Below are 25,943 nucleotides of genomic sequence, written 5' to 3' on the forward strand. Positions count from 1 at the left end.
TAGCAGCCTGTATTTCAACACTGATGCTTATAGAATTCATTAAAACAGCAATCCATGTTTTTGTATTTTAGCTTGCAAGTACATAGTGTATACCATAACTTTTGTACTCCCACACGCTGTTAAGTCTATACTATTCATTTTGGGTGACATGTATAATAATGAATAATATTCATTTTGTACACAACCTGTTCTTTAAAATATGCCTTAAATAACATCATAAAAATGCAGAACTATCCTTTCAAACTGTGACAACTCATTCATTGGATGTAACATTTCAGAGACTTCTGTAAAAAGCAAGTCCGTTTTATCAGAAATCAAGGGTTGAACACTAACCATCCTTAAAATATTGTAGAAGTAAAATATACTATTTTATTTCTCTCACCACAATTATTTCACAGATGAGCACTGTAAAATTTAAATTACCAAAGTGTACATGCTCTCCCGTAAACAATCTGTTTTGCTAGTAGACTGAAAAAGTTTTCACACTCATAGCAAAAAGCCAGTACTGGATAAATGATAGTTAAAAATCTAAGTCTTTATTGAAGTACTAGGAGTCTTAAGAGGAATGTTTCCAAATTCAAGTTCCCCTCCTTTCATAGGTTTTTGTTTCTTACTGAAAGATCATATTGATGAAAAGTCTTATGAGAAGTTTAAGCAACTGTTATTTTTTTGAAAGTTACTCTTGAACATGCTGTTTTCTTTGTGGATATTTCTGTTCTTGGTATATCGTTGAAGTCTTGTTCACTGAATTTTAATTGCATGTTAAGCATTTAATTTAAGAAGTGTTTTGTTTTGTTGTTGTCCTGATTAGCCAATCCAGGTACCTATAAGTGCCTTAGATACTGCAGGAGCACGTGGCATTGCAGACTGTACCAACTATGGATTCAGTGAAAGTGGCTACATTCAGAAATGTCTCTTGAGGAACTGGTTTGGCACAAGTGTGCAAGAGCGAGTAGGAGCTCAGCTGCACACTCACAGTACTACAGTGTAGCACTGACCCGACATGGTCAGTGAGCACTCTCAGGACTTGGTTTCCTAATGCTATAAGGCTACTTCAACACTGGTAAATAGTGCTGCTTACAAGAGGGGGTTTGTAGAGGCCAGCAGTAGGTGCTAAGGTCCTGAGAGCCGTGCAGGGTTCGTTGAAGGGAGTTTATTTTGAATTTGCTCTAATCTGGTCCTATGGCTTTTGCATATGGTGCATGTTAGGTGTGATTTCAAAGCGCATGTTCTGCTTTACTTTCATCTGAAGAGGATTTAGCTTATGTGCTCCAGGGCAAAATGAAGCAAAGCCTGGTAAGTGAGGACAATCAGATGATTTGTTTCAAAAGTATACTCATGATCTTAACTAAGTATTAATGTTGACCTTGAAGTTATAGGTGTTGCTGCAAGTGGCAGTCTTTATTAACTTTATTAACCCTCCTTTTAACTTCAGAGGCTTGATTTGTCCCATATCTCATTTTCTCTTTTGTCAACAGAAGTGTTCAGGCAACTGCAAGAAAAAAACGTGCTGGGGAGTTGGTTGAAGTGACAAATAAAATATAGGTTGCCAGGATGGGTATAAGCAACTGTATAGTAGAGATGTATAGGACTACCCCATCTGGTAGCAGTGAGATTTTTTTGTGGGGCTTTTTAAGATGCTTGTGCATTATAACAGTAATTTGCAGTAAATGGAAAATGGAACATGGGCAGAATAAACTTCAGAGGAGGAAACTTCAAACTGCACATTGTATTTTGTACCTCTACCAAACATGCAATCAGTTATTGCTGAGCCACTGGCATTGGTAGCATGTTAAATTGTGGTATCTTGAGGAGTCTTACATTAGACAATAATAAAATATATGTGCAATGAAGATGGTGATAGACCTATGACAGCATCAGCCTGTTTTCTTTAAAGATTTTTCATTTTCTGGATATTCAAGAGGAAAGTAAAAATTTGGTTAGATAGATGTGGTCAAACAATGAGGGGCTTGATCATGGAAAAAGCAGAATGCTTCATAATTCCTTGATCCTGTCCTGTCCGCGTCAAGCTTCTGAGTTTTACTGTATTTGAACTACACAGGTGCTCTGACTGTATGAGATAAGGTTTAATTTGGTCTCAGACATGGTTCAGGAAAGATTTGTTTTCACTTTGTGTTCTGTACGTTTCTAACTAGAAATGGAGGATAGTGTGCTTGAAAAGGTAGAAGTACTGGTGAGATATTTTCCAGTATGTAAATATAGTTTTCCTGTTCCTATGCAACAGTGAGACTGTACCACAATGACAGTAAAGTATGATAGATATGTATGTATTATATGGCAAATCTGTTTGGAAGAACATGAACATACAGAACTTCCAATTGGTTTGTTTCCCAAAAGCATGCAGCGTGGTCAAAGGCAGTACTAGTTACACAAAATCTTTCTGCAAGGGCTCTCTGCTAGAGAGGGACTCAGAATTGATACCCAAGTAACTCTCCGATTTATTCTTATTTTAGGGCTGGTACTAATTTGAGAAATTATTTTACAGGGGGGAAAGATGATTCTCCTCCTTCCATGAGGAGATATGCTTACTGGAAAAATGTCTTTTGAATCTCAGTCAAGCTGTAGCAGTATTTGGGCATTGCGGTCGATTTTGCAGCCCGGTGGGTGAATTGTGTGAAGACAGACTGGCATTCCTTTAACTAACTTTTCTTTATCTGATGGACAGAAATAAATGTAGTTTGTTATAGGGCTAATCTCTAGAATCTTTGTCTTAAGGCAGTAGAGAGAAAGCAGAGGTAAGTTTAATATAGAGAAGTCAACCTTCCATTGAGATTGTTCCTGAATGTTTTATTTAGCTTTGTTTTCTAACTCACTGTTACCTTTGTCATTGCTCATTTTATGAAGCTACACATTTATGTAATGATTTTCTACTTCATTTACTTCCTTCTGTATGCATCATTAGGATGAATGCTGCTAAAAAGATCAAAACAAAAATATAGAGTGGTTGTCCAACACTGATAGGAGATTTGTCTTGAGTTTTTTGTTGTTATTGTTGGGAGTCTTTTGACTGTCATGTATTTATCAGAGAGGGACAAAAGAAATGAACTGAAACTGGAGGACACTTTCTTCTACAGCTTCATAGCTTCAGCATGTTATACATCAAATAAAAACTGCTGCTTGCCTTTCCTTAAATTTCTGCATGAATGCCCAAGTAAATGAAATGCATTAAAAATGGATTTTAAATTAGTCTGCAAAAGCAGGAGAAGATCAAGCCATTAAAATTATGGGACCTCTGAAGTCCTCCCTCAGTACTGTGCTGACTTGTGGCAAAGGGAACAGTGGATTTAGAAACCTAAAGAAATGTGGGTGAGACACTGGAACAGGTTGCCCAGAGAAGCTGTTGATGTCCCATTACTGGAAGTGTTCAAGGCCAGGTTGGAGGGGGCTTTGAGCAACCTGGTCTAGTGGAAGGTGTCCTTGCCATGTCAGAGTATTGGAATTAGATGGTCTTTAAGGGTCCCTTCCAACCCAAACCATTCTATGACTGCTCTAAGAGAGTTCTACCAGACAAATTTCATGTGTCAGTGATAATCTGTAACTTAGGAATTGCTGGGATGTGGTTAGCTTAGTGTATTTGATCACATTACAAATGCAGGGAACAGAGAAATCTCAGAGCAGAAATTGCAATAAATGGTGATATTTATTGATAAACGTTGTTTGATGATCAGTCTCTGCCAAGTCCCTGGTGTACAAATTACACTTCTTAATGTGTAAGACACTTTTCTTATTTTTATACATCAGTGCTACAGCATGACCTTCCCAGATCACAGCAGTTGAAATCACAGCAACTTACCCAAAATATTATTGCTTGCAAAATAAGTGCTTTTTGTATTGTTGTGTATGCACTATTTTCTGAGATATGTTCTCTTGTGATAGAGGCACATGTAATGAATTTTAGAAGACTGTTTCCCCTAGCACTAATTAACGCCTGCAGAACATGTTTTCTATTCTCTGTTTCTTATGTCAAAGGAATTAGAGATAAGAATTTGTGAGAAACTGAACTAACAATGGAATCAAAGGTTACAGAGAAAAAAAGGCAACAGAAGGCAAAAGGAAAAGCAAAGACATTGAATTTAAATGAGTGGAGTTTAAATGTGATCATAAATCCAGAACTGCCTGGGCTAAGTCAGGATGGGGACATCTAGAGAGATCCTGATAAGAGAAACACTGGCAATTAATAAAAAATAAAATAAACAAGAGGGCACTTTGGTTTACCCTAACACTGACATTTTGAAATTAATTTTTTCTTTAACTTTTTCCTGTTTATGAAACTATAGTTGTAGTGGCAGTTTAAGGGAAAGCTTTGGGGGATGGTTATTTCTAGTAGCAATAGCATCTGTTAATACAAACTTCATACAGCTTGCTCAGGTTTCTGTGTGACCTTAAAGACTTGTTCCACAGCAATCAAAAAAAAATAGTATATTACTCAGCTCTTTATATTGTCGTTATGATGTATTTTTCACTTCGTAATTCGTTCATGTCTAAACCTTTTCTGAATTACTCGGTTGTTTTCTGCTAAAATCTACCAAAGGTATAAGGAAGTGACATGAAATTTTGCGTCATGGTAATTGTGATAAAGGAGGAGATATACCTTGAAATAGAGAACTGAGTTCTGACTTCTATATCCCATGTTTGTGTTTAGTCATGTTCACTAGAAATGAACCTGCCCATCTTTAGATATTCAGCTGTGTGTATTCATAGGACAGGTCAGAGAGAGAAGCCTAAACAAGGGCATAAGGCCATATCACTTAAAGAGGAACAGCTTTTTGGGCAAAATGTTAGCTTTGTAGGGTTTGATAGTCAGGTATCTTTCTAGTCTACCTGTGCCAGGTCCATGCAGACAAAGATACCCCAGGAACTTATTTTGCTCTGTTCCCATTGTCACTGTGGGGAAGGTCAGTGGAATTTCTTTACATAGAAAGCCAACACGATCAACCCTAAACTCACCCCATTGTAGAAAAGTTGTTCCTCTCTGTAGAACCTAGTTTTACCCAGCCCAGACCTTACTGAGCTTAGTAAGAAGGATGAAGATGTCAGGGTTGATTTTATACAGATAGAGTATGTGTTTGTTTTCACATACAACTTAGCAATTAGCAACAGAAAGTACATAAACAGTGAAAGTGTTCTTATTTCATGCTAGTTAGATAGGCCTCTGAAAATAGAAGTGCAGCCACTCTGCTGGCTGATACAGTGGTGGCAGGAATGTCCTGTGTTTTAGGGTAATTGCTTTAATTGAAACAGGTGTGCCACAGCGCTGCATCAATTTTGCTAGTTTCTGATCTCACTGTAAAGTTTACCAGTAGCTTTTATAATTTTCATTTCCATTACTGAAATGTCTCAGAAGCAACGTGACTGCCTTGAAAACATTTTCCATTATCTGCAACTGGTTCTGAAGTGCTTTCTGCTGTCCTTCCTGCGATGAATGCATTTTGGCTTGCTTCAGGGGATTTGCCTTTCAGAATTCCAGCAACCAAGAGCTAGAGTTGCATTTTGAGACACATTTACTGGATGTGTGTGAGGTGTGCTGACTGGGAAAATCGACACCTCCTGGATGGGTGAGGGGCAATTCATTGTGCTAAGGCCATTGATTAGTGCTGAATTAAACGTTCTCACTTCGTTTCCAAATGTTATATTGCAGGGGTTGTTTGAAGTGCTAGTGAAACTTTTTCCACAGTTTCTTATTATATCACTGTAAGTGATCAGGGCAAGCAATGTGAAGAGATGAATGGCTGAGTCTCTATGAAAAGATTGCAAAGGGGCCAAGAGAGTAAAGGTCTTCAGTTTCTGAAGTCTCATTTGAACTAGTATGTGTGCTTGCCATTCTCATCCTATATACAGCCCACATAGAAATGAATCTTCTTGAGATTAGAAGAAAATCTCTGAGCAAAGATGGGAGTCTGGGTTATTTTATGCCTCTATATGTTTCTCATGATTATACCCATAGTTTTATCCTACAGGGTGAAAGAAATGTGGAGGAAAGGGAGGAGGAGATGCCTCAGAGGAAAAACAGACATTTTCCAAACCCTAGTGGTTTTAAAAACTACTTAAGACTCTCTAGGTGTAGATGGCATGTTTCTGTGGAAGGGAACTCATGGGAGAACATCATGCATTCCCTTTGGGTGATATTTGATTTGGACAATGAAACTAGAATCTGGAGATACAGAAAAGTCTAATCAGATAAGTGCAGTCAACTTGTAAATTCTTAAGTAGCTCTAATCTGGCACTCCTTGTCTGGAAAAAAAATACTGCTTCTTTTTGTGTTAAGTTTTTAGCATGAGAGGATACTCATGGTAATCCTGGACAGTGTAGTCTACTATCACAAAATTAAAAATGCAATGGATGTCATTCCATATCACTTATGTTGCCCCAATTTTTCATCAGTATATTTTGAGAAAGTGAGCAAGAACTTCTATTCTGTGTATTTCTACTTCTCCTTTGTACTTATTTTAACAAGTTTTTGCTGATGGACGGTAACTCATTATATAGTGACGGAGTTCATACACTTCTTTCTCAGATGTCTTTTAAATTAAAAAAAATTAAAAAAAAAATTTAAAAAATTAATTAAAAAATTTAAAAAATTAAATTTTTTTATTAAAATTAAAAAAAAAAAGAGAAGCAAGCAACCTTCCCTTCCCCAAGTGAGGACATATGTGATAGGAAGAAATAGAAGGGACGCATTTTATGCTTTCTCTAGCAGTTGACCCTCTCCTTTCTCAGCATAGTGGTGGAGAACAATTTGAAAGAGAGTTCTCTTCACACAGGTATCAAAGGCTAATGTGATTCAAGTGAGGATCATAAACAGACTTGGATTACTTTTTTTTGTTATGGTTGATGTGGCAAGCTTGGTATGTGGTCACAGGAATTCCTGGGCAGCTGAGTGAACAACAGGGAAGGATATTGTTACGCTCCAGTACCCTAACTGGAAAATATTCTGGATGATCCTGAGAAATATGGTGATCCATCTTTCAGTTAAAACTTGGGTAAACACTGGTTTTCAAATGTCACTTTTTTTTTTTTTTCACCAAACCATCCTAAGGCAGTGGGACTGCAGAGCCAGTTTTTAAACCCTAATTGAAATCAACCTTATTTATGTCAAGCAAAGTATGTTAATACCGAGTTTCTAGAAAAAACTGTAGTAAAATGCAGATATCTAGAAGTAGAGCATATCATCTACAAACCTTTACAAACCTACAAGGCCTTTAAAAGGCAGCGAATAAACCGACAACTGTGCAGTGTTATTCTCAAAGATGAGTGTTAACAAGTACTTCTTGCTTACTTCTAAGCACACAGAAACTGTCTTTTAAAAGATTGCAAGATTCATAAACTGAGGTACCTGTTTAATAGTAGGTACTGGCCCCCAATATTTGATTTGTTTCCTTTGCCTTCTGGATGTGTTTGGTGCATTGCAGAGTTCTTGAGATTTCCTTTGATTCTCTAATGCACTTGCTTTTTTTTTTAAATGCCTCTACTACATACTGTATCTTATAATTGCTACCACAAAAGACATGGGTTTTTGTTTTATATATGCAATTTCTTGATTCCTTCTAGGTCACAGTAGTCTGAAAAGATGTTCCTGTCTCACTTGGTTCTCATAAGATTCATTAGGTTTTTTCGAAGATGACATGTTTCAAGAGTTGTGCTTTCATGGGCAACCACACACCAATAACTACAGAATAGTTTTGCTTGTCAGAAGAACTCTTTCAGGTTATGGATGACTGCAGAAATTCTCTTACTGTTTCTCATTACTCAAGTAATAATACCTTTTATTTCTACCTTTGAGACAGGTTCCAAGTAGGAGCAGTTGAAGCACAGCTTAATTTTGTCAGGATATGATAGTTTCTATTACATTAACTTTCAAGGGAACAAAATTAATCTCAACTTACATTATATTCCAAGTGCAGTAACTTCAAAGAATTATTCAGTAAGAGATGGAAATAATGAAGGGGAAAAAATCTAGTTGAAAGTTATGCATCGTTACTGTGTATTCAGTATTGGTTAGTGTTGCATTAAAGCTAGACTGTTTTTGTTTCAGACTAAAATAATACTGTTCTGAAAGCAGAGTTTTGGTGGACTTTAATTTTCAAGTAAGCTGCCTTCAAGCATATATATTACTAAAATTTGTGAAGGCAAACCCAATATGCGATAGGGAAAAGCTACAGGTACATGGAGTAGGTTTTTGATAGAGGACATCATAGCTATTCACAGGGTAAACTTTGACTCCACACTTCCAGTTAGGCAAGCATTTCAAAATAGTGATATTTCACCTTTTAATACAATTTAGGGGAAGTTGCAGGCCTTACGTTCCTGCTTAATATTGAAGTCAACTCTTAATATAAAAGGCAGATCAATGGCAGGGGGGAAAAAAAAAAGCATGCTTGTAGTTCAAGAGAAACCCACGTTTGATTTCCCACAGGTAACTTGATAGCATTAGCTGCTTGCTTCAATAAACATTGCACCAAACTGCAGTATGGAAAACCTTGCTCGTATGAGTCTCTCCTCAGCAGTATGACTCTTCCCTTTGTATATAGATAGAAAAGACAAACTAAATATGGAAACCCTGTTAAATTAAGGCTTTATGAGATGTGTATTGCAGAGCCTTTCTTCCATCAAGTGTGGTGTTAGATATAGAATCATGGAATCAACTGGGTTGGAAAAGACCTCCAAGATCATCAAGTCCAACCCTTTATCCAACAACACTGTGGTTACTAGACCATGGCACTAAATGCCACATCCAGTCTCATCTTAAAAACCTCCAGGGATGATGAGTCCACTGCCTCTCTGGGCAGCCCATTCCAATGTCTGATTACGCTCTCTGTAAAAAATTTCTTCCTAATATCCAACCTAAACCTCCCCTGGCAGAGCTTAAGACCGTATTTCACTCACTTTTCTTACATAAATAAAGCTGTCTTTCTCATATATAAAAATCAATATAGTTGAAAAGAAATGCAGTCGAGCCTTTAAAAAACTTTTCTTTGCTTCTGCCATTAAAAGCTAAGTGTTTAATTTTTAATAGTATCACCTGTTGTCAAGACTCTAGGAGTGTGCAGAATGTGTGAATGTGCTCTGCTTCCTGCATTGCAATTTCAGTATGTATTGTGAAATACTAGTTGAAGCTATTCTAAACATGTAATATTCTGAGCTATTTTTTCCAGTATTTCTGTGGACAATCTTTGTGCCTTGGTTTTAAAAATAAGGAGATGATTGTCATTTTAAGGTGATTTCTGCTGAAGGTGATTTCTTCAGTACCTCAAGTTTTTAATAGGGGGGAAACTAGCAATATGTCTTCTGATATTTATAGTGAATTCAAAACGCATTTGAATTTATTTTCTAAAAATGTTTTCTTCTTTCTAGAAGATACGAAGGATGTCCTTGTGATATATGGACAAGAAGCAGAAGAGTGGGCACTGTATTTAAAATTTCTTTTTGGACACATAGTGAGTGAAGGAGGAATCTTACTCTACAATCTAGAGACTTCAACTTTCAAGCACCAGGAGCTATTCTGTTTACTCTCTTATAAATGTAAACTCCTGATACTCTCGTGTGGACTTGTTAACTGCCTGAATCAAGAGAGATGTTATTTTCTGGAACAAGTTCTAAAACCTCTAGAAAATGTGGTAATTCTGCTTTGTGGGGTGGAGAATTCAAGGATTCTTTATGAGACACTGACCTTAGATGGAGGCAGCAGAGAGATTTCCACTGATCAGAAACCTGAGGAATATATCGCTGTTGTTACTGGAATTATTCAACCAGGTAATACAAAAATGAAAACTTTGTATGATTATTAAAAGAGTTTGCTTAATCATTTGAAGGAGAAAAATGTGATAATTCAGATTTTCTGGAGAAATTATCTCTCTTCAGCTTGATTCAACAGTTTTGGTTTGATGATGCGTTTGTCACTGAAGTGTGAGGAAACTGTTGTCCTCTTAGTCCTGGTTCAGGGAAGCGACTTGGAAAGTCTAAAAGCTGCCACTGGCAACTGTGAACCTTCCATCACTACTTCATAGTCAGACTGAAGAGCTGGCAAACACTTATTTCTCTATTTCCTGAGTCTCCAAATCTCAGAGTCTGTCCAAAACCATGGGTTTATGTTTCATCTCTTTCAAAATGCCTTAATTGCGACAGTGTGTGTATCTCCTTAGACAAATCTGACAAAACAAAAAATAATTACTAAGACCCAGTTTCATGGATGACAAGTTTTCTTGTGTTACATGTAAGAGCAGAAGTTCCCTTCTACTTTTTCCAACCCAGATAAAAAAACTGTAATGGAAGGACTAAAACTATCTGGTTTTATGTGTTTGCACATCCATAGAAACTAGAAGCATTAATGTAAAATTAGCACTTCTGGAATGTAAAAAGACTCCTCTGAGTGTGAGAGGCACTGAAATGGCAAAGTCTGTGTACATGGTTTAATTTAACCCGAAATTTAACTTTGCCAGGCTGCACAATGAAAGCAGGAAATAGCTTTAGAAAGATGCATGAGCCACTTTGGAAAGGCATAGTAAGTTGTGCACTGGTTTCAGGTAGACAGCTGTGTGTTTTCCTTTGAGAGCATATTTACTACTGTTTCTTTGTAGTCTTTAGGTCTCTTACCTTCTCTCAGCTCTCTCTATTTAGTCAAGATTTTGTCTAGTAAGCAGAACACTGTGCTTCTGTCTTTGTTACCTACAAGGTGCCATTTTATTGGCATGGGAGCTTGTGATCGAGAAAAAAATCCTGAACTTCAGGATGGGTACTCAGACCTTAACCTAATTTCGAATGCACATGAACATCAAGAATATTCTTTTGGACACTGGGGTAGAGAGACCCCAGCTGAGTTGGAGTGACCTAGCTGGATGTCCCTGCTGCCTTGTGCTTGAGCAGGTAAGCTTAAGTATACTAAAAGGCTTTCAAACCTGCCCAGACTGTGTCTGCACACAGTCTGGCTATATCAGATCAGCGTTTTCAATATAGCATTTCAGATCTCCTCTTCAGTATTTAATAACCTTTTCCTCAGTGTATCTTTCAGACTTTAAGTTGTGGGCTCATTAGAGTTGTCCATTTTTATTTCAGAAGGTACTGTTTGCGATTTCTGACTGTGCCTGATATGTAGCTTCAGATTGAAGCTTCTTGGCAGTTTTTTAGTGGAATGAAAGCAGTGGGTCTATACTCTGTGTGTATGTATAGGAAGGAACTGGGCTCAGAGACCATCAGTTGACTCATGCACAGGAAATTGCAAACTTTTCTGCAAAGATAAACAGTTTCCTAGAAGGCACAGGATGGTTCTTTGCTTAGGTCTATGCACTCATGAAAGTATTTATTACATGTGCCCTTGGAAATTGCTTACAGTGTAATGCCAAGCAACTAGTAGGTGTTCAAATGATCTTTGCTTTGGCAGTGGTCAATATCAGCAACTTCAGAGATTAGTACAAAGCTGAATTAACGAATAGTGTGTGCATCTTTACCAGGGATGCATAGACTGTGGCTAAGATCAGACAAGTTCAATTGACTGAACTAGATCCAGGACGGGGAGTAGTGTCGATGCCTGGTGCTCCAGGGCATAAGCACTTCCTTCACAATTATAGATGAGAACTGCTCTGGCCCTGTTTTTTTCTGTACTGGTGTGCCCTGACCATCAGCAAGGCCAGCTTGGATCAGTGCTTGATAGGAGATCTCTGCACTGCTCTCTGTTGCACAGTGAAAGTACTGTGAGATTTGCTTTCATTTGACCATTGATTTAAATTCTGAGAAATGAAGATGAGCATGGGTTATCATTATTTACCTTTGCTTAAAGATAATAGTGTCTGTATTTATGATACTCTTCTGTAGAATCCTATTAAGCTCTTAGCCTTTGTGAAACTTGTGACAGGGATTTTGACAGATTACGCATCTGGGAAAGAGATTTTTCCCTTATAATAAAAATTATTTGCCAAGGGGTTATTGACTATATGAGGATTATTTTTTCCTTCAGAGTGATTTTTTTTTTTTTGGCCTTTCTTCAGGACCATGCACTCACAAGATTTCCCATTACTCTTCATATGAATCATCATCTTCAATCACTTTTCATTTTCAGTGTTTGTCCCTAGTCCCTTATATTTCTGCCTTTGGAGATAGTGATCAAAACACTTTTGTGTATGTTCTTCATGGTTTTCAGTCCCCTTTTTTTTCCCCTGAACTGTTCATTGCTCTTAACTTGTTCTTCTAAGCATTTGTACCTTCTTGTCTCCTCAGTATTGGCAAGAGCTGTCACTCTTACCAGTCTAATAATTTAGTAATGTGCTTTAATTATAATGTCTCCACCACATGTCTTCCACTGTAACTAAATTCTGTTAATCCCTTAGGAAAGCGTGCTGTTGAGGTCCTAGGTCTAAGGGATGCCAGGGCTCAGGAGTTGCTTGCAGGTAGTTAGAACAACTACTGGAAGATGGATGCTAAATTAGGTTGTTACCTCATGGTTCTGGAGAGTGTTAATAATGGCATAGCTTGGGTGCCAGTAATCACCACCCTTCCACTGCAGATTTCTCCATACTCGGGAAAGTTCATAGGCAAGGTAATTTTTCAGTTGTCTCTTCTTTCCTGGGTACTATTCCCTTTGCACTTTCCCTACAGTCTGAGATGGAAAGAGCACAAAATAAGTCTCATGCCCCCCCCAATTATTTCACCTACCAGATGGTTTCAGTTCCATCTTCTTGGAGCAGGTAGGGCTTTACCTCTTAAAATTTTATTCTAGCTCTAAAGTAGTTTATATGCCAAAAATTCGAGGCAAAAGACAGTGCTAATTAAAGTGCTAAGTAGCACTAAATAAAATGCAAGGGGTTTTGTACTCAGCAGAGAGCTTGTTTGCCCTGTAATGTGATTCAAACACAAAATCTGATCGGTTTGTCATTCTTGTTTGAACGTGTTCTTGGAGGAATAAAGGGAGAACTGAGACATGGAAACTGGCCTTTCTGACATATATTTCCTAAATGGTGACAGACTTTATTGTATTCAACTTGTGCATGAAGAAGATGTTTTTATTGTTGTCAAAAGATTCCTTTAGCAGCACTTGTTCATAAAATATTTCACTGTTTGAAAATGCTACATTGAGATTCAGAGTTGGTTTTGAATTTTGTGTAAGGGCCTATTGTCCTAAAAGAAGGTAATCCTCAGGGAAACAGGAGAACAATCAGAAATTTTATTTTTCTGTGTTAACATCTAAGATGGTCCAATGAGACTCTAAAATTCTGACTTTTCTTTATCCGCATTCCCTAATGTTGCTGAAAGTAGAATCAAGAGACATATTTTGTTTGCATCTGTCTTTTCCTGTTTCTGTCCACAGCTTTTCCTTAGTCTGCTGAACTGCATACCAACTTTTATATTAATTGACATACTTTCAATGTATTCATTCAGTACCCTGGGGTATTAGACAAAACTGGTGGGTTTTGTTTAGTCCTGAAACACTTCCACTTCAAATTCAGGCAACCATGTGTTTAAGCAAGGGATTTGTAGATATAGACAGGTAGTTGCATCTGGAGTAGTTAGCTTAGTTCTTTCAGTGTCCTGAATTTCTCCTGCAATTATCCTTGGTACTGATGATGCAGAAAGAGAATAGGACTTATTTAATACAAATAATGTTCTGTGACTCTGTTTCTAAAGTGAACTGACACTTATTAAACTTTTTGGTGGGACTTCTTGGTACAGCTCAAGAGTCGGAGGTATCTGAGGTGCTTTTTGATTCTTCCTGCCGCAGGTATCCCTTAGTCTTCTTGCTGTTTTATTAGGTGTCATTGTTTACCATTGTTTACAGCTCAACAAAACTCTTTTCGCTTTCAATTCCAAGCTTTCCTCTAAGCAGTGGTATCCTTTTTTTTTTTCCTTTTTTTTTTTTCCAAAATATGGAGAGAATTTACTTCTACAAAATTTGATATTTGACAACTACTCATCAAACCTACATCTATCTGTTCATTATCTGCTATTGTACTGAAAAGTGAGAGGTACGTAAAGTAACATAACCCAACTAGAAAATGCTGTCCGCAGTCTTCAACAGCCCAGGAAAAATTCTCAGAACAAATATGTAACTTTTACCTGAGACAGCAATATGCCATTATTTCTGATTGCTTACCTAAAAAATATTCCATATATCTGCACACGCTTTTAATGACCGAGAAGATTAATGTTAAGAGAACTGCTTTTGCAACTACTAGTAAGGTATAGATGTGGAGTAATGAGATACCAGCATTGGGTGTTTTTCTCTAATAAAGAAATGTAGGACAAACAGGCTGGGAGTTTAAAATAGGGCTTAACACATGCAAATCTTCAGACCACTTCAAATATGGGGCCAGTTTCCATTGTTCTGGTCACAGGAAAAGAAAGAAATCATTCTAGTTTTACCATAGCTTTCATGGTATCTGTTTCCTGATTCATTTGTAGTACAGTGGCATCAATTTCATTTGAATTTGGGTATAACACTGAATACTGAAGTAATGCTTCACATTTTGAATCCACTGCTTTGCTTATTCTCCTGTAAATTCTCTTCATATTGGTACTCAAATACCAGTAACCAATGATGATGGATGTTCTTAGGCTGTCAGCAAGACTTGTGCTGATGAGCTAAACCCTTTAAGTGGGAACTTTACCATTGGCTTCAATGGCCATCTCACCTAGATTTTGACACTGACTTGGAGTCTATGAGAAAATGAAGCTAAAGTGCTGATAAAAACCGAAGTTGAAGAAGAAACAAAATCACTAGAACTTTTGGGTTTGTTTGTTTGTGAATACTGAACGCTGTGTGGTTTTGTGTGTGTGTGTGTGTATGTGTGAACTAAAGTTTTGGCTGTAAAGATTTCTCCCATGAACATGCAAGATTGAGTAAATAGAAGAAAGCAGGTAGGTGATTCTGGTGTTGTTCACTGCCAGGGGAGGTTGCAGTAGATGAGCCCACAGGGTTGTGCATCTGTTTAATCCTTCCCCAATGTATTTACATTCAGACACTGTATACCACTGTTGGTGTTTTAAGGCAGTGAGGTCATTTGCTTATTACAGAGCACCTAAAATGACAACTGAATTTTTTTATTAAAATTAAAATAATATGTTTGACTATATCATAAGCAGAAGAGCAGAAGAGACATTTCGTTATGTGCTGTGGTATAGCCCTCATTTCCATTTTGCCCTGACAATGAATCTTTGAATTGCTCTGTAGGGACTGCTAAAATTAAAAAAATCTCTTCCAGAGATTATATGTTTCTCCATTCCACAAAGAATGATTGTTGGGATGCCAGTGCAGAGATGGGGGTTGGAAAAGGGAACGACTGTCAACAAAATCTGGTTAGTGTCACTAACTTGTTTTATCTGACATGAGATCCTGGCTATTTCAAACTGGAAGGGAAACTGGAGGTGGCAACCATAGATAGGATGTTGAGGCTGTCATCCCTTGCTGTATAAACTGTTTGAGTTCTTTGTTATTCCTTCTCTTATTCCTGCAAAATCCAGAGAAGACTTTATTTGTTAGGAGGTTTCTTAGCAGCTCATGTTTCAATCTGTCTAGCTAGTCATGGTAACCTGTACCCTTAGATTCTCAAGTATGTGTCATGTATGTTATGTTTTTTCCTCTTATTTTTGACACTAATTGGATGAAAACTGCTTACACCTGGAAAAGTGAGTGCGCTGACATCTTGAAGTGAATGTTTTTTAGCAGCATTTAGGACAAACTCCTAAAAGGTTTGTTAATAATGAAAGTCAAATGACTAGAACATAAGCATTACTGCAATGACATGTACTAATTTAATATACTGTGACTTTACTGCTGCTTATTTAGTTTATAATTTTTTTATTTTTAAAATTAATGGATTTGTCATTTTCAGTCTACTCTTTCAAGGTTTGAAGTGGACATCATCCAAATTTATGTCTTGCTTATGGCCCAGTCATCAGTCAGTATTTAGTTGAAGTTGTGAGGCTATTTCTAAAGCTGACAAATAATTTAAGATTTCCAGCAAGTGTTTTTGCAGGTAGAACTGTAAAATGGCTGTGTCAATCTGTAGTCTTACCACGTCCTTCATCTAATGTATTATTGACTCTCACTGAGTTTTGCGCTGTGGTTACTAATCACAATTACTGAAAAGGTGTCATTGGAAGGCGTATAGAGAAGAGCTGTGGAAATGCATCCTTTGTATATTTTTTGGCACACAAGTGTCGTTATAACAAAATTACTATTTGTGATTTCACCGTGATGTATTTCTGTTAAATAAGTCCCAGCTTTTTGGAAATAGGATTAAATAAGAGTTGTTTTGCAGTCCAGACTAAAGAAATTGTAACACTTATCCCTGAAACAATGAAGTATAACACCTATTTATGTTCATACTAGAAAAATAGAATCAAATCTTGCTCTTGGTCTCTGTGTACTTACTTATATGGCTGTGGGTCCAGAACTTGGTCCTGAAAATGTTGTTATGGTATCTTACACGGATGAGAGAGTTGGGTTTGTTCAGTCTCGAGAAGAAACAAATGAGAGGGGATCTTTTGAATATCTATCAGTATCTGAAGCGTCAAGAGGATGGAGCCAAACTCTGCTCAGGCTCTAGAACAAGAGGCAATGGACACAAACTGATGCATAGGAAGTTTCACCTGAACATGAGGAAGAACTTCATTACTGTGCAAGTGACTGAGCACTGGAACAGATTGCCCGGGGAGGTTGTGGAGTCTCCCTCACTGGAGATATTCAAGAGCTGTCTGGACACAATCCTGTTTAGTGTCCTCTAGGATGACCCTGCTTGAGTAGGGAGGTTGGACCAGATGACCCACTGTGGTCCCTTCCAACGTCATCCATTCAGTGATCCTGTATTGGAACGGGCACTGTTTAACATCTTTGCTGTAGGCACGGAGAGTGGGATTGAGTGTGCCCTTAGCAGATTTGCTGATGACAGAAAGCTGCGTGGTGCAGTCAACATGCTGGAGGGAAGGGATGCCATCCAGAGGGACCTTGGCAGGCTTGAGGGGTGAGCTCACACAGACCTCATGAAAGTCAGCAAGGCCAAGTGCAAGGTCATCTGAAATTTCACATAGATCAGTACTACTCACATTACATTTGCAGCATTATTCATTGAGAGCCACTGGCTGGGAGAAGTCCTGGCATCACAACTTAAATGACATTTGCTATCATGGTTTGTTTATAGTTGTGAAAGCCTATAAAGAGTTGTAGAAGGGATAACAGATTGGCAAAGTCTCAACTTCCTTTTTGTAAAGAGCTACATAGTATGTTTCCTTTCCCCAGTTCTTACTTAGAGAACTTTACTTCTGGATTGACAGTGTTGCAAAGTAATTGAATTAGTAGCATCATATGCTTACAGATGGAAAAGGACAAGTAAGTTATTCCAAATTCTTGGGATACCAGTTCTGTACTGCTGAACTCTGAGGATACTGGCTCTGCACTGGTTTATCCCTACATACCTATTGTCAAGGTTTCTAAGGATGTCTCTCTTTGTCCTGTGTTGAATGTGCCATGGGTCAGTGCATTGAAGAAATTTGTTGCTATAAAAAAGGCTTTCTGGCTCATCATCCAAGTGCTGAATACCACTGTGTTTCTCATTCATGAGTATGATGTCCAAAAAATGAGACAGTAAAATAGGGAATGGTTAGAGAAAACAGAGAGTCCCAAGAAAAGAAAGGACTGAGGAGATGGTCCTCCAAACTACTTTTTTTTTAATATGGGGACTTGAAGAGCAACTCTAAGTCCATGTTACCCATGAAATGAATGGTTGATATTGTAATAAAGTGATTGGAGGATTTTCCAGCTAAAAAAAGTCCTGCATCAAAAACAAAAATTTCACTTGAAAACTTTGCAGAAGTTGTCTAGACAGTAGTTCTCAGTCTGCTTTTGGCAGTCATCTCGATAGGGCTGATTGTCTGCAGCCTTTGCAGGTTAGTTATGTCTGTTTGTTGCTAAGAGGACCAAAGAGATTCTGCATTGCTGTGATGAGTGAAAGAGGCTACTAGAAATTAGGAATTCCCAATAATTGTATCCTGTATGTGAGGTTAAGACTGACTCACAAGTGAGTGTAAGGAAATATGTGGTCAATGTTCCTTCTGTGGTGGTGCAACAGGGAGCAGTGATCTGATACCACTGCAGAACTTTGGAGGGAAAAGTAGCCCAAGAAATGAAATGATTGCAGTTTCCAAGATTCAGTCTTTACAAAGCCGAGAAAGGTAAGATGACAGCTGCAAATAAACCAGCATTTGTGCCCTGCAGAAAGTAGGTGAATCTCCAGGTAAGCAGACAGGATTTGACTTTGGATGAATTGTGAAAAAGTGTTTCCAGGAACTCTCTTTTCTCTGCTTCTTCCTAGAAAGAAGGAAGTGTGTGTAGTGCTAAATTGTCCAAAAGATACAAAACAGAAGTGTCAGGAAAAACTATAAACCAAGAAAGGGTTTTGCTAGACCTTATAAATTCACAAAAGAATGCCATGTTATGTGAGGTCTTAAGTGGAGAGTGGCATGCTGAAAACTGCAGTTTGTTTTGTGTATAAAGGCATTGTACGAAAGAAATGATGAGCTGAGAAAAGATGAAATTTAAGCTTGAACTGGAAAGTTAACAGAAGTATAAATCTAAATGAGTAATCTAAAGCTATAAGGGTGAAAAGAGCAGTGAGTAGATGACAGGACATTAAAAAAATCACAACCCCCTCCCCCCATATCCATTAAAGCAGAGATAGATGGGGAATGAGCAGGCGCTAACAATCAATAAGAAGTGATTGACTAAAGTGAATTGTGCAAGGCCTTGAGGGAAAAGGTCAGACAGTACATTGGAAAATGGAAAAACAATATGATCACTGAGATCCTTTGGGGAAATATGAGCTACAAGAAGATGCGAAAACTATTGATTTGCTATTGAGTGAGGGAAAAGATCCAGTTGTGGAATGCTAATGACCATGATATGCATGTATGAGGACTCAGTCCTGTAGGTGATAACTGAACAAGCCAGCTCTTTAGCCAGTCACAGTTGTTGTTATGTGTTTACTTTATGTCTGGTTTTTATAGAAGAAAAGAAGACTTGATTTTAATGCTAGGGAGCTGTATTTTGAGAAATTCCCTTGTGGTTCCTCAGGAAATTTTCTGTTCCTCAAATAGTCATTATTTTTAATTTGTACTAAGGTAGAAAAGGGAAGCAATCATACTAGGATCTGGGTATACAGCCTTGTAACCGCGCAGATAAAATATGAATGCATTATTGTGGAATTGGTATTCATTATTATACCTGCGAAATACAGCTAACCTCAGATTTAGGTACCCATTAGGTGATATGCAGCTTCAGAAAAAGCTCTTCCCTTTCTGTGAAACAGCTTTGTCTTTTTTAACATTTGCCATTAAAGCTTGTATCCTAGCACTAATTAACTGAAGCAATTAGGGATGGGCAAGTGGAGCACAAAAGGTGATTTTTTAAAGGGTAATAGCTGTATGCCTATTAAGTTTAACAGCAGACATCTTTTGGTCCTGCTCAGAGATCTCATCAAACTAAGATGTATGTATATACTGTGTTATCTGTAGCCTTTACCAAACAAAACTGGAGAAAGGCCAGCATTTTTTAGCAGAATAGATGGCATCCCTTCTGCAGATAAAGAGCCATGAGAATGCCTATTCATTTCCTATTATGCTGTCTAAAATCCCGTTTTAATAAAATGCGTCCATTCTGTTGGATTAAAGGACATTGTCTTAAAGATAAAGACCTCAGATTACTTTCTAACAAGGGGAAAATAAACGGGTTAGAAAGCAAGCATAGTTTTCAGATGTGTATAAAAATATCACTCTTAATTGTGTTCCTGAGAATGCAGTGTACCTTTTAGCCCACTTTAAGGGTCAATAGATTTTAGCTATTTCAAACTAAAGGTGGGAGTAAATTGCAAAGCAGCCTGTCCCCTAGTGAGTCAGTCTTGCTGACAACTCACTTTTTTTTTCCTTCTTTAATACCAAATGTGTCTGGTGTGAGTTTTTCTGCTGACAGCAACTGTGGCAGCATGGCACAGGGAGATCTCTTAGATGGACAAATCCCATGTAATTTAGAGATGTACAGATCAGAAACAGCATCATAAATTTAATCCAGGCATTGATAAGAGCCCTGTGCAGGTATTGAAGCTCTGCTGTCAGACTAAGATACACTATTTGGTAAATGCCCTGCTGCAGTCCAAGCTAGCTTCTCTTACCAATTGATTTAAGGTATGCTATAAGGTGGAGTATGTAGTCTTCTGTCAGTACATGTTTTGATATTATTAAGGATTATGTATCCTGTACTTTGAGTAGTGGGAAGGCTGAGAATGCCAGCTACCAGTGTCTCTCCCGTCTCCCAGTGCTGTTGTTAAGGGACTTGAAGTTATGTTAAACTTCATGACCTTCCAGCCATGTCATTTTTTGACCTTTGATGACTCTAAAGAATATTCTTCATCAAGAGAATGTCTTCAGAAGTGACCAAGAGAGGAAGGTTTGGCTACTCATTCCTTGAGGAATTTCCTCATTCCTTGAGGGTTATACCTGTAAAAACTTAAACCTTATTCAGCTTGAAATCTGAGCTCTTGCCTCCCTGAGGTACAGCTTGACTCTCAGACACTCCTCTCTAGCCACGTTCTTTTATATGTGTGTATTTCAAAATGTAGCCATGTACCACTTCTGTGTCCAAGCACAGTGTGCAGTTTGAGCCAGGCCAGTTAGGAGAGACTTGAATTGTAATTAAGATGTAATAGAGCCACTAGGCAGCTGCAGCTAGTCCCTTTGGAGTAATAAGGAAGTTCCAGGCCTGTTTTATCAGGCTAACTTGTTTTGGAGATCTGCTTAGAACTCTGAATGCCTGTACTATTGTCCTTTTGTCAGCAGCAGAAGGACAGCCTGTCTAAGCTGCAGCAGCACGTCTCAGATTTTGGGCAGTTTTTAGTGCTGTAAAACCCTTCACTGAAACAGAGGTGAGATACGTGTGTGCAGATACCACAGAGAAATGGAACAAAAATGCCAAAGTGTTTTTACTGTGGTAGAACTCCAGTAACTCTGAAGTGGATTGAAGGACTCTTTAATAAAACATTAGGCTTTAATAACTGAAAACTGCTGGTGCATACAGAGGGCCAGACTTCAGTTTGCTTCTCCCTGGAGAAGTATGCAGAATGTAGAAACTGGAAATAACAGGCTTGGGCTCCATCAACAGTTCTGCTCAGCACCCAGATGACCTCAGGCAGGTAGTAATTGTTTCTAAATGAATCTGTGTGCCTAACAGTTAGAAACTCTTTGGGACAATCCTGCTATGTGTCTAAAGCACATCAGAGTAGTCATGTTCCTAGTGCTGGTGCTGAAGCTGAAAGTCATGGATTTGATTGCAGTAAAATAACATGAATTGATATACAGTGAAAGATAAAATTAGTCCCCAGAAGCCTCTAAATATATGTATTGTAGCCAAAGCGCCAAGTCAAATCTTCCTTCCAAACCACAGACCAGCAAGAAACTAGTTAATTGTTATAGTTTTAGATTGCCTCTGAATATACAGTTACAATCATGTGAAATTATATATAAAGACATGCCTACAGTTCCATCCAAGTTATTTCCTAAAGATTACTGATAAACTCATGGTAAATAGTGTTTTGCAGCTTTGGGGATTATTTGAAGGCAGGATCTTTTGCTTTTGCTATCAGATCCAATAAGGCTACACATAGTAAGACTTTTATATTCTCTTTAGATGCTTTTGTGATGACTCCATTAGGCTACAGTTATGTCAGAGTGATAAATTGTTGTGTACAAAAACATACACGATAATAAAAGAACAGGTGGGCATGTACCATCACAGCAAATCTATCTTTGCCTACATATGCATAGTAATTCATAAAAGAACAGATGTGGGGGGGTTTCAGGGATTGCTGTTATGAGAGAGAAATAGATGTGAATGAAAGTTGCAGCACCACTGGTTGCTAAGATGACAAACACCAACTCCAAATATTCAGAAAAGGAAAAACTGTTTTTCATAGCTTTTAAAGGAAGTGTCAATTTGATGCTTATTCGCAAGAAAAATTATACACCATAAATAAAGTAATAGAAGTATTTTGAAGACATGGGCAAAATAGGCCAGCTTCCAGAAAGATACTGTTTTTGACAGAAGAATTCAACCATGCAGAAGAAACTGGGACTGAGAATGCTTTTGAGAAAAACAAAGATAGCTGTCAGTGTATTTGCAAAAGATAGATGGTTCAGCATAGAGAGAAGCATTATTTAAAGCTTATTCAGTAATGAATATATTTATCTTGATCTGGAATTTATATGTGATAGAAAAAGAAAGAAATTAAGACTTAAATCAGATGTTTATATGTTTGAGTATATGTTAATAATTTTATGTGATTTTGGAAGCCTTTCCATTCCTAAGCCTTCTCTCACCATCAGTAAAAGAAAACTTCAGCAGAGCAGAAAAGGGGATTTGCTTTGAAACCATGTCTAAGAAAGTGCTTACGGTAAAAATGAGTAAATCCCATGTTCATGTGAGGAAAACAGGCCCATTGAATGAAGCCCAGTGTGGTGGATGTTTTCTACCTCCCTGTTTCTCACAGTGTTTTTCAGGTAATTTATACAGCAATTTATGCAGTTAGAGGCTCCTTTTCCATCCCACTCTGCTGCATTCTCTACTGAGTTCATACAGCATTTACAAATACCCACATTTCAAGAGAATTATCTTTCATAAATGTCTGTGATAAACTTATGGTGGATTGCAGGAAGAATATGATATACATACATCTTTTTTCCTGATTTTTTTCCACATTACAGAAGGTTACTTTGCATCTTCTGTAGGGCTCTACTTTAATCTATATTTCCTCAAGGCACTGACACGTGTTTGACTTCAGGCTTTTGAATTGCAAGGAAGTCACTTATGCATGAGAACCTTTTCAGTTTACCTCACAGAACCCAGTGGGACCGCCTCTGCTTTTACCTGATGTTGTGCTGGAGAGTGGGCCTACCATATAAGATGGGATGACTCCTGGACTTAACTGATCTGCTGTAATCCTCTTTATTTTAATCTTTGGCTCTGTAACACCCTATCTTCTCTTTCATGTGGCAAGTTGGCCACATGCACTAATTTACCCTTTCGTCCTCTTGTATGATGTGTGATCTAGGGCTAATTGGAGACCTCTTCTGTAACACAGTGTCAGTTCTCCAGCTAGCATTGCTTTAGCAAGTCTTGAGGAAGAACTGAAATTTGTGAAGCTATCAGGCATTTTGCTTTTGTAAAACTAGCTTAATTTTGACTGAGAGATTCATTCCATGGGTAGCCTTAGAAAACACATAAATCTTTCATAAGTTTGTTTTCTGCTATTTTTAATGCCCTAAATCTGTCACGTACATTGTTGACTCAAAACATGTAGCAAGTACCAAGTAAACAAAGACAGAGAATACTTACAATTCTCATGTAGGCTGCAATAAGGATAGCTAAAGAGTGTATTTGAAGTGTTAGAATTTGGGGGGGCAGGGGAAGATTGGACTTGGCAGGAAAGTTGCTTAGAAGGCATGGTGAAGCATTACTTGTTGAATACACAGGAGACTAGAGAGGCTTTATTAAAATTTCTCAGTTTATGTAAAGGAATGCAATTTCAAAGTCATGTAATGAATTTAGTTTAAAATGTTAAATGTGTTCCAAAGAGTTTTGTGTAAAAGATACCAAGTTGATGTATTGAAGTTACGTGAATTAGGAGAGAATATTGAAGTGAAATTTAAAACATCAGCACTGTCCCCAATTAAGTGAACAGCTGTTACAGTAAACGTGTGTAATATATTACTATTTAAAATTAACTTAAATTTAAGATCAGTCCTTTCAGTGTGACCATAAGCAGTAGATATTTGTCAAAGTAAGCTAACAAAAGTAACCTGATGGAAATGAAGCATTACCCTCTATAATAGATAATAATTCCCAGTAGTACTGCCCTGATTACTCGAGGGAAGATTATCATAGATTTTTCCTTTCTTTTTAGCTTCTAACTCTTAGTGTTGTCTAAGCATCATTAGATATAGTTAATAATTTCTTATACTTTGATCCTACAAGAAAGGGTCTGGTTTTATTCATCCATTATTTTAATAATTACTGCTACATTTTAAAAACCTCACAGATAGGTCACCATTATATAAAACATTAAAAGAACACATTCACCAAGCAACAAATACCCTTTAATAAATCCTCTCTCTTAGATATTCCAGCATGATAATGATGTTCCTTTTTTGTTTCTTTTAAGCTAATCTTCACCCTCAGTTGTAAATTCTTGTTAAATGACCATTTTTATTAAAGCCTCCGCAATTGATGGAGCTCCCTAGCCATTGCTTTCAGGTTCAAAACAAGAATGTAAAGAGGATTCATAGTGAAAGTGTCCAGAATTTAAGTGTTCAAAAGACTGATACCATCTTCTGCCCACATGAAACAAATGTTGTCTGAAGTGCTCCATTTGTGTTACTACAATTTTATTAATGTAGTATTAATACCTTTATGAGCTACATTGTTTCACTTATTGCTAACAAGCCAAGCCTTGCATAATCTCTGGTGTATTCCTTGTTCAGCATTGATAGACAATATTTTGTATGGTTGCTTATATTCCGCATTTTAGGACAGATAGCGTGCAACTGCTGGTAGGAATTTGAGTGACGGAGATGCTGGCTCTGAAGTTTGGTTATTAAATATATAGTAGTGATAATATAGATCGCTGTGGTTCTTGGACTGTTGTACATAGTTCATTGTTTGTCAGGTGGACCTGACATTTAGTGAAAGAGGTCTTGCTTGGTGGTTTTTAGCTAATAAATTACTAACCACTTTCAGAGCCAGCGGGGGAATCCCTAATTCTCTTAAATATCCAAGTCTTTGATGTAAAAGCCAAATTTTTCATAATTTGTCTATTATTGGTATAGCTGTCAATACTGACTGAGTTGAAGTTCTGATACTGTATTTAGATATCACAAGGCATAATAAAAATATTAAAATGCAATTAATAGGGGAGGAAAATGTTATCCTAATTTAAACCAACTTATTAACGCTAGCATTAATGTTCTCAGTAGATGAATTATTGGTGTTAAAAGGTAAAAGTGACTACTTTATCATCTTTGATAAGTAGAGTGCAGTCTGTACAAATAAAGTTGTCATGAACTTCACATAGATTAGAATGCATCTGCATGATCCTTAAAGAACGATCACTGACAGACGGCTGACATCTGAGAATCCAGTGCCTACCAGATTTGTTATTCATTCCTTTCATTTTGTCAATCTAATAATGAAAGGTTTCTTGTCTCTGTGAGACTCCTTTGCCTAAAGTGGCCAAAAAAAATTTCAGAAGCAGCATGCACCTCATATGAGTTATCTTCTGAAGTGAATTCTATGTGCTTAAGTGTAAGGTTTATGAGTGACTTAAAATGTGAACACGTAATATTCCCAAAGTATGTGCTCTGGGTATAACAGTATTATAGAATCATAGGGTGGTTTGTGTTGGAAAGGACCATCTAGTTTCAAACCCCTGGCCATAGGCAGGAACTCCTTCCACTAGACCAGGTTGCTCAGAGCCCCATCCAACCTGGCCTCAAACACTCCCAGAGATGAGGCATCCACAGCTTCTCTGGGCAACCTATTCAAGTGTCTCAGAATTCTCACTGTAAGGCATTTCTTCTAGTATCTAATCTAAACCCACCCTCTTTGAGTCTGAAGCCATTCCCCCCGTCCTATCCCTATATGTCCTTGTAAAAGGTCCCTCTCCATCTTTCTAGTAGACCCTGTAAGGCTGCTGTAAAATATCCTACCTGTTTTCCTCAGCTAGGGTTCAGGACTTCCTTTTTCTGAAGGGCGGTGCTAAATAAAGTCTCATCTTCACAGTGATAATCAGAGAAATTAATGTACTTATATTTTGAGCTGGATTATTAAACCGCATTGAACTGTGTGTGGCCTCTCGTTTGGAATCAAAATAGCCTTTGTTCAGTGTAGTCTATTTAACTTT

General features: G+C 37.6%; 1 protein-coding gene across 1 annotated transcript in view; it reads left to right on the top strand.

Annotated features, from left to right (window-relative positions):
* The window catches only part of BANK1 (B-cell scaffold protein with ankyrin repeats 1), a 137,062-nt gene that overhangs the window by 6,185 nt on the left and 104,934 nt on the right, over positions 1–25,943 (top strand). Inside the window, exons 2-3 of the mRNA XM_017822217.1 lie at positions 812–977; positions 9,373–9,771. Coding sequence (XP_017677706.1) covers positions 812–977; positions 9,373–9,771 — 565 coding nt within the window. The remainder of the gene's footprint in view (positions 1–811; positions 978–9,372; positions 9,772–25,943) is intronic.

This window comes from Lepidothrix coronata, unplaced genomic scaffold (genome assembly GCF_001604755.1).
Source record: "Lepidothrix coronata isolate B3197 unplaced genomic scaffold, Lepidothrix_coronata-1.0 Scaffold96, whole genome shotgun sequence".
NCBI classification, from domain to species: domain Eukaryota; kingdom Metazoa; phylum Chordata; class Aves; order Passeriformes; family Pipridae; genus Lepidothrix; species Lepidothrix coronata.